The 12486-nt window shown below is 47.1% G+C and overlaps 1 protein-coding gene across 7 annotated transcripts in view; it reads left to right on the top strand.

Annotated features, from left to right (window-relative positions):
- Window positions 1-12486, top strand: part of grik5 (glutamate receptor, ionotropic, kainate 5) — a 164524-nt gene that overhangs the window by 134909 nt on the left and 17129 nt on the right. For 5 of the 7 annotated variants that reach the window (XM_090225689.1, XM_090225690.1, XM_036969381.2 and 2 more), the window contains 4 exons: window positions 1574-1671; window positions 2071-2236; window positions 5192-5370; window positions 6027-6080. Coding sequence is in view for 5 of the 7 variants with exons in the window: in XM_036969381.2 (XP_036825276.1) it covers window positions 1574-1671; window positions 2071-2236; window positions 5192-5370; window positions 6027-6080 (497 nt within the window). In the remaining 2 variants the exon portion in view is untranslated. Of the gene's footprint in view, window positions 1-1573; window positions 1672-2070; window positions 2237-2750; window positions 3598-5191; window positions 5371-6026; window positions 6081-12486 lie in introns of those variants that run through there. The other 2 variants (XM_036969398.2, XM_090225684.1) reach the window with 2 other exon arrangements.

Below are 12486 nucleotides of genomic sequence, written 5' to 3' on the forward strand. Positions count from 1 at the left end.
ACCATGGTTACTGTGACACAGTGCAGTGTGGCAGGAAGACATGTTGGCCTTAATCAGTATGTCAGTGGCATTGATCAGTAACAGGAGCTGATCATTGAGCAATATGTTAACTATGAGACAGAACAGACCGACTTACAGACTGACTGACAGACTGAACACGCCCTAACAGTAGGCAAGATTGAGTTTCCACCTTGCTGCTATGTTTCCAACCTTTCCCCATCAGTAGTCACAAAGGAAAATAGATCATTTTAAGGTGTAGGCAATGGCTAGGTTCCACTCTACAAACTCACTCCCTTCCCTCTGCCCGTGAAGGGAAGGTGGCATAATGGAACCAAGCCAGAGTGTTAAACACTTTTCTAAACAAGAAAACAAGGAGTGAGTAAGAGTTCTGAGGTCCACAAGCATTAGAAACAATAGACTGCACTTCAACATTTATAGCAACAGACAAAAAGATAGAAATACATTCCCACCAGACTAACAGAGCACCCAGACTAACAGAGCACCCAGACTAACACAGCACCCAGACTAACACTAACAGAGCAACTAGACTAACAGAGCACCCAGACTAACACTAACAGAGCACCCAGACTAACAGAGCACCCAGACTAACAGAGCACCCAGACTAACACTAACAGAGCACCCAGACTAACAGAGCACCCAGACTAACAGATTACCTAGACTAACACTAACAGAGCACCCAGACTAACAGAGCACCCAGATTAACAGAGCACCCAGACTAACAGAGCACCCAGATTAACAGAGCACCCAGACTAACACTAACAGAGCACCCAGACTAACAGAGCACCCAGACTAACAGAGCACCCAGACTAACACTAACAGAGCACCCAGACTAACAGAGCACCCAGATTAACAGAGCACCCAGACTAACAGAGCACCCAGATTAACAGAGCACCCAGACTAACACTAACAGAGCACCCAGACTAACAGAGCACCCAGACTAACAGAGCACCCAGACTAACAGAGCACCCAGACTAACACTAACAGAGCACCCAGACTAACAGAGCACCCAGACTAACAGAGCACCCAGACTAACAGAGCACCCAGACTAACACTAACAGAGCACCCAGACTAACAGAGCACCCAGACTAACAGAGCACCCAGACTAACAGAGCACCCAGACTAACACTAACAGAGCACCCAGACTAACAGAGCACCCAGACTAACAGAGCACCCAGACTAACAGAGCACCCAGACTAACACTAACAGAGCACCCAGACTAACAGAGCACCCAGACTAACAGAGCACCCAGACTAACAGAGCACCCAGACTAACAGAGCATCCAGACTAACAGAGCACCCAGACTAACAGAGCACCCAGACTAACAGAGCACCCAGACTAACAGAGCACCCAGACTAACAGGGCACCCGGACTAACAGAGCACCCGGACTAACAGAGCACCCGGACTAACAGAGCACCCAGACTAACAGAGCACCTAGACTAACAGAGCACCTGGACTAACAGAGCACCCAGACTAACAGAGCACCCAGACTAAAGTGATTTATTTTAAGAGAAGTGCACCTGGTTGACTTCTGTCCCTCTGTCTCCCTCTCAGTGTGCCAGATTCTACCTAAAGGAGTGGTGTCTGTGATAGGCCCTGCCAACAGCCCTGCTTCTGGCTCGACTGTCAGTCATATATGCGGAGAGAAGGAGGTGAGTGGCACACACATGCATCTCTCTCTCTCTCTCTCTCTCGCTCTCTCTCACACACCCTTCTTGTTCATCGTTACAGTGTCAGGAGATTGAGTCTCCCCTGAATCTCTCCTCATGTAATTAACCATCAACCACTTCTTCCATCTGTTTTCTCTTTAATCCCTTTGGCCTTTTATACCGTCTCACTCTGTTCTCCTCCTCTCCTCATTTCTGTTTCCTCCCACCATCTTTCTATCTCTCTCTCGCTCCTTAATGTTTTCTATACTGGTTCTTTGATATCTTTGCCTTCTCTGCTCTTCCTTCCTTTCTCTCGCTAATTCCTTTATACTCTCCTTCCCTCCCCTCTCCTCTCCTCTCCTCCTCCTCCTCTTCTACTTTCCTTTCCTCTCTCCTCTCCAGATCCCTCATGTAAAGATAGGTCCAGAGGAGACTCCCAGGTTGCCCTACCTACGTTTTGCCTCGGTCAGTCTGTACCCTAGCAACGAGGACATGAGCCTGGCCGTGGCAGCCATCCTGCGATCCTTCAGCTACCCCTCAGCCAGCCTGGTCTGCTCCAAGGCCGAGTGTGAGTACTGTGTGCACACGCATGTAGTTGTAATTGTGTGTTTATTTTAATTATTATGTTGTTTTTTTTATAAAAGTTTTACTGCTATTTCTCCCCATTTGGTAGTTACAGTCTTGTCCCATCGCTGCAACTCCCATATGGACTCTGGAGAGGCGAAGGTCGAGAGCCATGTGTCCTTCCGAAACATGATCCCGCCAAGCCGCACTGCTTCTTGACACACTGCTCCCTTAACCTGGAAGCCAGCCGCACCAATGTGTCGGAGGAAACACCATACAGCTGTCGACCGAAGTCAGCCTTCATGCACCCCGGACGCCGGGCTAGAGCACGATGGGACAAGGACATCCCAGCCGACCAAACCCTCCCCTAATCCGGATGACGCTGGGCCAATTGTAGAGCAGCCTCATGGGTTTTCCTGTCGCGACACAGTCCGGGATTGAACCCGGACCTGTGGAGACGTCCACAGCACTGCCTCTAGCACTGCCTTAGCACTGCCTTGGACCACTGCGCCACTCAGGAGGCGCTGTGTGTGTGCCTTTGTGTGTGTGTGTGTGTGTGTGTGTGTGTGTGTGTGTGTGTGTGTGTGTGTGTGTGTGTGTGTGTGTGTGTGTGTGTGTGTGTGTGTGTGTGTGTGTGCGTGTGTGTGTTCGTGCAACTCACACTCCCTGTGCGAGCTCACGGCATCTTGGCACGTTCACACTGTCTGGGCGATTATGACTGTCCCCTGCTGTTAGACACTCATTCTAACAGGCTGCTCTTAAAGTTCACTAAACTGTACATGCAAACAACACAACTCGTGGTCCATACAATTCACACTCCAACAGTATCTACCTCTTACTCATCCTCCAGCACTTGGCCAGACAGTCAACCACCTGTCAGGCTCCTGATACAGTATAAAGACTGAGAGCAACTTACAATTGTTAGAGCTATCAGACTATTGATTTAATGATTGATGCACAGCTCCAAAGAGCTGTAATTCTGTTTCAGTCTCATAAAATGAAGAGCTCCTCTCCTCTTCATAGACTTGCCACTTTGAACATGAGACCCTTTGAAATTGCACACCGATATGATCAGTGATTTTGATGTGATACACAGGCCTACTTCCTTCCTTCCATTTGCTGATGTGAGATGTGAGACTTGTGTCTTTTTGATGTGTTTACAAAAAGCTTTTCTATTTGGAAGAGGTTTTTAAAGCAACAGGTACGATAGTCATGGTGATATAGTGATTGCCGGTGCAGATGAGGCTCTATATTTGTCTGGGAAGTGATCTTGTCAAGGTTACCGTTACCCACAGACTCTCTGACCCACTTGGCTGTGGGAGCTATCGCCGTGCCGAGCTGCTGGTTGCCATGGCTGCAGAAAAGGTGCTAACTGATACTCAACAGGCTGACTGCCTGACTCCCTCCACACACACGTACATACAGTCAGTATGCTGCAGAGAGATAGACGATTAACACACCATGGTTACAACCAACAGGTTTTCATATTTTGCCATCTACTTCCGTCGAATGGCTTTCAGGATAAGTGGACGTTATGTGTGTGTGTGAGAGATAGGGCCGCCGTCCATCACATATCAGATGTAGTGATGAGTAAAGCAAGGAGACCAATATGGTTTATTTTTTTCTTCTTATAGTGTCCATTCGGTTGCTGCATGGACAAAGATGTTTTATGTTGATTTCCAGGCATTTTCCTTCTTTTTTTTTCACTGAAATGTTTTTGGGGAGGTTTCCTTCTCTAGTTATGTATGGGTCACGTCCAGCTATTAATCTAGTGCCATTATGCAGTTTTTATGAGATGGATGAGGTCAGAGGAAGGAGAGGAGAGAGGGAGGTGGTAAAAAGGGATCGAGAGAGAGGAAGCAAGAGCTGGAGAGAGGAATGGAGGGACAGGGGAGAGATGATGAGAAAGGAGATGGAGAGCAAAGGGGAGAGTGACCAGGATAGGAAAAGAAAGAGAGAGAGAGAGATACAAAAGAGCTAGAGCAAAAGATGGAGAGGTTAGTGAAAGAGAGCGAGCAGTTAGAGAGAGAGACAGAAGGAGAGGTTAGGTTAGTGAGAAAGTGTGATAAAGCGAGAGAGGAAGCTAGAGAGAGAGTATTGATTTTTCTCCTCCTTCAAACTAATTAACGTTTTTGGCCTGGTTCAGTGATTACCACACTGCTTACAGGCCTGCTCTCTGGGAGGCTCCTGTCCCTCCCTCCCTCCCTCCCTCCTGTCCCTCCCTCCCTTCTCTCTCTCCCCTCTGGCTCCCTGTGAAGCTCCCCAGACGCTGGTAGCTCCTTTTATTTACTCATCTAGCAGCGTTTTACTAGAGAATATAGAATTAGAATGGGAATTAGAATTTATATTCTAAACCCCAAGGACCTTTCCATAGTGTTTGGCCCAGGGACTAGCTACAGTACTGTATATATGCAGTACAGAATGCTTTGAGGAACGAAGCATCATGTGTTGATGCATCATGTCGTCACCGGAAACATTTGATATTGTAAATGCCAATGGGAGAGAAAGAAGTAGACGTTCATTTAGCTTTCTGTTTGGCTTGTCCCTAGTGGGTCTTGTTGCTATGTACGTGGCTAAGTAATTACCAGGCCGTCCGTAGTGGATTGGTGGGTCAGTTTTTTTCAATTGCTTTCAACCACATCGTCTCTCTCAGAAGAGGATACATTTCACAGTGCTATACAATATGCATGCAATAGGCAACAATGTCAAATTCTAGATATTCTATGTCAATGCCACAATGGTGGGTTAGCACGATATAATTATTGAATCTCCCCAGAACCTGATTTATAGGATCTCTTGTTAGAACTACCAGTATAGCACACTTTCTATGCATTTTACAATGCCAATCTCCAACATCCCATGTTCGTTTGTGGATGTTAAATAAAGTCTCAAAATGTCTCTGTTATTCTATCCCTTCTCTTCCCCTTCTCTCCGGCTCTCACCCGGCACTGCCCCTCAGGCCTTCTGCGATTGGAGGAGCTAGTGCGGCGCTTCCTGATCTCCAGGGAGACGCTGTCAATCAGGATGCTGGATGACAGCCTGGATCCCACCCCTCTGCTAAAGGAGATACGAGACGACAAGGTGGCCACCATCATCATCGACGCCAACGCCTCCATCTCCTACCTCATCCTCAAAAAGGTCAGGGGTCATGCCTCAAAGGCTTTTATAGAATAGCTACACGAGTTGTCGCATGTAGAGCACAAACAGATCTGAGATCAGGCTGAGAAGTTGTACCTATTGACTGATTTAGAGAGCAACAATGGTTCAATTATCTTAAGCAGCTGAAATCATATTGACAGGTTGACTATTTGACATGTGGTAATCCATATTCAGTGGTGATAATGTGTCCATAGGTCTTATGATGATTTATGTTGTACAGCCTGTAGCAACAGCAGTCAGAGCACAGGAGTGACTCAGAGATTGGCCTTTATATAGAACTGTGTCTGTCTGTCTGTCAGTACATGCATTACCACTGCTCTCTGCTTCTCTGCTCTCTCTGCTCTGTCTACTCTCTGCCTTAAGCTTTATTGTGTAAGTTTGACAATTTAACACTGTGGTTGTGGTAAGCTCTCTTTCCATCCTCCTCTCTCTCTCGTCATCTCTCTCTCTCTCTCTCTCTCTCTCTCTCTCTCTCTCTCTCTCTCTCTCTCTCTCTCTGCTTCTGTCCTTCTCACCCTCACTCTGTCTCCTACCACTACCACATATATCTTCCCCCCTCTTCTCTCTTACTTTCTATCTCACTCTCCTTCTCTCTGTCTCCCCTCCCTCCTTCGCTTCTCTCTCTCTCTCCACAGGCGTCAGAGTTGGGGATGACATCAGCGTTTTATAAGTACATCCTCACCACCATGGTAAGAACGCAACAACGCCTCTTAGCATTCCTGCCATCTTTCTACCTTTCCTCTCCTCCGTGTCCTTCCTTCCGCCTCCTTCCCACTCCCTTTCTTTGTCCCTGGGTATGTGTGAGGGACGGGGCCAGGGGCGTGCCACCTGGGAGAAACACATTACAACACACAGAGAGAAATACACTACATGACCAAAAGTATGTGGACACCTGCTCCCTGAACTTCTCATTCCAAAATCATGGGCATTAATATGCAGTTGGTCCCCCCTTTGCTGCTATAACAGTCTCCACTCTTCTGGGAAGGCTTTCCACTAGATGTTGGAACATTGCTGCGGGGACTTGCTTCCATTCAGCCACAAGAGCATTAGTGAAATCGGGCACTGATGTTGGGCGATTAGGCCTGGCTCGCTGTTGGCGTTCCAATTCATCCCAAAGGTGTTTGATGGAGTTGAGGTCAGGGCTCTGTGCAGGCCAGTCAAGTTCTTCCACACCGATCTCGACAAACCATTTCTGTATGGACCTCACTTTGTGCACAGAGGCAATGTCATGCTGAAACAGGAAAGGGCCTTCCCCAAACTGTTGCAACAAAGTTGGATGCATAGAAGTGTCTAGAATGTCATTGAATGCTGTAGCGTTAAGATTTCCCTTTGCTGGAAATACGAGACCTAGACCGAACCATGAAATCCGGGGAAGAAATTGAACAAACTGAGTTGTTGGGAAGGTACCACGTTGAAAGTCACTGAGCTCTTCAGTAAGGCCGTTCTGCTGCCAATGTTTGTCTATGGAGATTGCATGGCCGTGTGCCCGATTTTATACACCTGTCAGCAATGGGTGTGGCTGAAATATATATATAGTGTATTAAAAAATAGCAGTTTAAATATTTTTTTATATAATTGAGGTTAAAGGTAACATATCTTCAGAAATTAAAAGTGATGTAAATCTCAACCATTTATCTTTTCCAGTGATGAAAATGTCTCATGGGATGGTGGGGTATGCAAAATGGGTAAACTTTGAGTACCTTTATCTCTTGAATGTTTTGGCATTCAGGTCCAAAAAGTCACATTCTAAGCACTACATGGGCAAATATGTATGGAAATCAAATCAAAAAGGCTGCTGTCAAAAATTGATTGAATTCAAATGGATTTACCCTGAAGACATTTCAAATGTTATGTTCTCAAATGTATTTTTTATTTTTTACATTTATTTCACACCATATAAACATGCACAAACAAACAAGTTACAGACGCACACAAAAAACAACTCCATCTCCTCTGCCCAGTCCTACATGCTCACACCTCTATCCCTTGTGCCTGACCACACCTCCATCCCTAGTGCCTGGCCACACCTCCATCCCTAGTGCCTGACCACACCTCCATCCCTAGTGCCTGGCCACACCTCCATCCCTAGTGCCTGACCACACCTCCATCCCTAGTGCCTGGCCACACCTCGATCCCTAGTGCCTGGCCACACCTCCATCCCTAGTGCCTGGCCACACCTCCATCCCTTGTGCCTGACCACACCTCCATCCCTAGTGCCTGACCACACCTCCATCCCTAGTGCCTGGCCACACCTCCATCCCTAGTGCCTGACCACACCTCCATCCCTAGTGCCTGACCACACCTCCATCCCTAGTGCCTGGCCACAAATCCATCCCTAGTGCCTGGCCAAAACTCCATCCCTAGTGCCTGGCCACACCTCCATCCCTAGTGCCTGGCTACACCTCCATCCCTAGTGCCTGGCCACACCTTCATCCCTAGTGCCTGGCCACACCTCGATCCCTAGTGCCTGGCCACACCTCCATCCCTTGTGCCTGGCCACACCTCCAGCCCTAATGCCTGGCCACACCTCCATCCCTAGTGCCTGGCCACACCTCCATCCCTAGTGCCTGGCCACACCTCCATCCCTAGTGCCTGGCCACACCTCCATCCCTTGTGCCTGACCACACCTCCATCCCTAGTGCCTGGCCACACCTCCATCCCTAGTGCCTGGCCACACCTCCATCCCTAGTGCCTGGCCACACCTCCATCCCTAGTGCCTGGCCACACCTCCATCCCTTGTGCCTGGCCACACCTCCATCCCTAGTGCCTGGCCACACCTCCATCCCTAGTGCCTGGCCACACCTCCATCCTTAGTGCCTGGCCACACCTCGATCCCTAGTGCCTGGCCACACCTCCATCCCTTGTGCCTGGCCACACCTCCAGCCCTAATGCCTGGCTACACCTCCATCCCTAGTGCCTGGCCACACCTCCATCCCTAGTGCCTGGCCACACCTCCATCCCTAGTGCCTGGCCACACCTCTATCCCTAGTGCCTGGCCACACCTCCATCCCTCGTGCCTGGCCACACCTCCATCCCTAGTGCCTGGCCACACCTCCATCCCTAGTGCCTGGCCACACCTTCATCCCTAGTGCCTGGCCACACCTCCATCCCTAGTGCCTGGCCACACCTCCATCCCTAGTGCCTGGCCAAAACTCCATCCCTAGTGCCTGGCCACACCTCCATCCCTAGTGCCTGGCCAAAACTCCATCCCTAGTGCCTGACCACACCTCCATCCCTAGTGCCTGACCACACCTCCATCCCTAGTGCCTGGCCACACCTCCATCCCTAGTGCCTGGCCAAAACTCCATCCCTAGTGCCTGGCCACACCTCCATCCCTAGTGCCTGGCTACACCTCCATCCCTAGTGCCTGGCCACACCTTCATCCCTAGTGCCTGGCCACACCTCGATCCCTAGTGCCTGGCCACACCTCCATCCCTTGTGCCTGGCCACACCTCCAGCCCTAATGCCTGGCCACACCTCCATCCCTAGTGCCTGGCCACACCTCCATCCCTAGTGCCTGGCCACACCTCCATCCCTAGTGCCTGGCCACACCTCCATCCCTTGTGCCTGACCACACCTCCATCCCTAGTGCCTGGCCACACCTCCATCCCTAGTGCCTGGCCACACCTCCATCCCTAGTGCCTGGCCACACCTCCATCCCTAGTGCCTGGCCACACCTCCATCCCTTGTGCCTGGCCACACCTCCATCCCTAGTGCCTGGCCACACCTCCATCCCTAGTGCCTGGCCACACCTCCATCCTTAGTGCCTGGCCACACCTCGATCCCTAGTGCCTGGCCACACCTCCATCCCTTGTGCCTGGCCACACCTCCAGCCCTAATGCCTGGCTACACCTCCATCCCTAGTGCCTGGCCACACCTCCATCCCTAGTGCCTGGCCACACCTCCATCCCTAGTGCCTGGCCACACCTCTATCCCTAGTGCCTGGCCACACCTCCATCCCTCGTGCCTGGCCACACCTCCATCCCTAGTGCCTGGCCACACCTCCATCCCTAGTGCCTGGCCACACCTTCATCCCTAGTGCCTGGTCACACCTCCATCCCTAGTGCCTGGCCACACCTCCATCCCTAGTGACTGGCCAAAACTCCATCCCTAGTGCCTGGCCACACCTCCATCCCTAGTGCCTGGCTACACCTCCATCCCTAGTGCCTGGCCACACCTCCATCCCTAGTGCCTGGCCACACCTCCATCCCTTGTGCCTGGCCACACCTTCATCCCTAGTGCCTGGCCACACCTCCATCCCTTGTGCCTGGCCACACCTCCATCCCTAGTGCCTGGCCACACCTCCATCCCTAGTGCCTGGCCAAAACTCCATCCCTAGTGCCTGGCCACACCTCCATCCCTAGTGCCTGGCTACACCTCCATCCCTAGTGCCTGGCCACACTTCCATCCCTAGTGCCTGGCCACACCTCCATCCCTAGTGCCTGGCCACACCTCCATCCCTAGTGCCTGGCCACACCTCCATCCCTAGTGCCTGGCCACACCTCCATCCCTTGTGCCTGGCCACACCTCCATCCCTAGTGCCTGTATTATTGTTGGTCACATGGCCTTAAATTGTACCAATTAGTTTTTCTCGGTCAGTGCCTTGAACCTCTGCGCCACTCGGGAGACCTAAATACAGTATGCAGACAGAAGGCTTAAAAGTTTATATTGTAATACTTATGACAGCCAATTTTCTATCTCCACCTGTAACTTTTGGACTTGATAGCGTTCCCAGAAAGCATGGATTATTTAATCATTGTTAGTTTTCCACATTAATTTTGTATAATAGAATCTATACGTTAGATTAAACTGGATTAATGGTAACTGTTCGTTAACTGTAGTTTTATTAGTTTGCTCTGATGTCCAAAAGATTTCTAATGGAAATTTCATGATATGTAACTTTCAAGTTCCATGTATTTGAAACTGTCTACATTCGGTCAGTCCAAAATTACTTTTTCATTCTGTCATGGAAATAAATGTATTTCCTGTTACCAAGTCATTTATGGTTTCCAATGCCTTTAGTTGTCCTTGTGGACCAAGTTATTGGTGAATTCTGAATAGCTATCCAAGGATTGTTCCATAAGGTTGTGTTTTTAGGGAGTGATTTAGGTTCTTGTAGAATATGTTACATTTATTATAATTATTATATTATTATATTATTATATTATTATATTATTATTACAACAATTATTCCATATTGTTATAGTGTTCTTAACTGTGACGTTGTTAATGTTCTTACCTTTATCCTTTGAACATAGACAAGTAAAACGATTCTGGGGAGGAGCATGTGCCTCTTCAATATGTACCCATTGTTCTGCTTTAGTGCATTCAACTATATGTTGCAAGTCAAATCCTTTGGTAGTGATTTGATACAATTCCAAGTCTGGAATATTATAACCACCCTCAGGCTTAAGAAGACGTAAAACGTTCCTTTTTATTCTATGACTTTTATTAGCCCATATAAAGTCTATTATGACTGAGTATACGGCATGGAAACCGTCAGTGACTTGGTAACAGCAAATCTTCAGTGGGTAATTGGTATTACCAAAAATAAATATAAAACTTTGGGGGCCATGCCATTCTAGAGGTTTATTTTGCCTGTAAGATGTATGTGATAATTATTCTATTGAATTAGATTTGCTTTCATATTGTTGAATAATGGAATGAAATGATCTTTATATATTTGTTGTATATTGTCACTTATTAAGCAACGTAAGTATACATTTTATGGTCCACTTAAAGGATTGCTGTAGATGGTGAGTTTTTAAAAAAAATAAAAATCATTTCACATTATTTCCCTTTTTTCCATGTAAATTTTAAATACTGAGATTTTTGAGTGTTTTTTAAAATATTCTTAGCAAAGGTGGCATTGAGTTTTCAATATTTGTCACGTATATCAGGAGATCATCTGCAAATACGTTTAGTTTATATTCATGTTTACCAATACTGATATCTGTTACGTTTGGGTCCTGTCAAATTATTTCTGCAAGTGGTTCAATTGCCAGTGCAAACAGGAGGGGGGAGAGGGGATATCCCTGTTTTGTGCCCATTTCTAAAGCAAGTTCATCAGACAATGTATTATTTGTAGAGATTACATTTAAATTTGCCTTTTGTATTACTAAGTCTGTCAATCTTATCGAATGCATTATTTATTAAGTCAGCTGCTAAAATAATAGTTCCTTTCTGGATTTGATCTAATATTGCTTAAATTCTATAAAGAAAACACCAGATGTTCCTATGGTGGGATATACAGTACAATGAAATCAATGTGTATTTTTCACCATGTAAGGTACAAGGGAAAATTATGTGTTCTTATTTATCAGGATGCCTACATCTCTAAGGTTACTACAGTACATGGCAGCATAGGCCTCTCCAACTCAGCTCTTCTTTAAATGTTCAATTTCTCCTTTAAACATGTTTTACTCTGCAAGAAAACCACATCTGCTGACAATCTTTTAAGTGTTCGAGAACCATATGCTTTTACTGTGATAAGTTGGATTTTGTTGGCCATGTATAGAATCAAAGTTAACCCTGTTTTGTCTATCATTGAAGAACCAAGTAAAACATTTTAGCAGACATGACATATGAGGGCGGTAGGCATTCCATAGAATGGAAGGATCCTAGTATAAATACAGTACATAGTTATTGTATACATTACATATATAGAGTGTGTGGGCTGAGCAGATATTTAACAAAACACACAAAAAAACATGAAGCAAAGTACTTGAGGCTCTATGGCTCTATGCTTTTTAGGGCTTTTTAGCTCTGACACCTGTCCTAATGTACCAAAAAAACTGTGGATAATACATTGTACATACGTTTGAAGAAAGACTGCCACTTAAGTACTGTGGTTGGTTTGTATTACCTTATAAATTAAATGTAAGGCAGGGTAGCCTAGTGGTTAGAGCGTTGGACTAGTAACCAAATGGTTACGTTGTACAATTTTACAACAAGTTTACAAGTCATAAAAAAATAAATACAATTACATTTTATTATAATTATGTCCTTCCTTCTCTCTCCCAAACCAAATAAATCCCTCTCCACCTCCCCCTCCCTGTTCTCACCCCTTTACCACACCCAAGCCAAGCTTATCCC

Source organism: Oncorhynchus mykiss, chromosome 3 (genome assembly GCF_057628025.1).
Source record: "Oncorhynchus mykiss isolate SJ-2025 chromosome 3, ASM5762802v1, whole genome shotgun sequence".
NCBI classification, from domain to species: domain Eukaryota; kingdom Metazoa; phylum Chordata; class Actinopteri; order Salmoniformes; family Salmonidae; genus Oncorhynchus; species Oncorhynchus mykiss.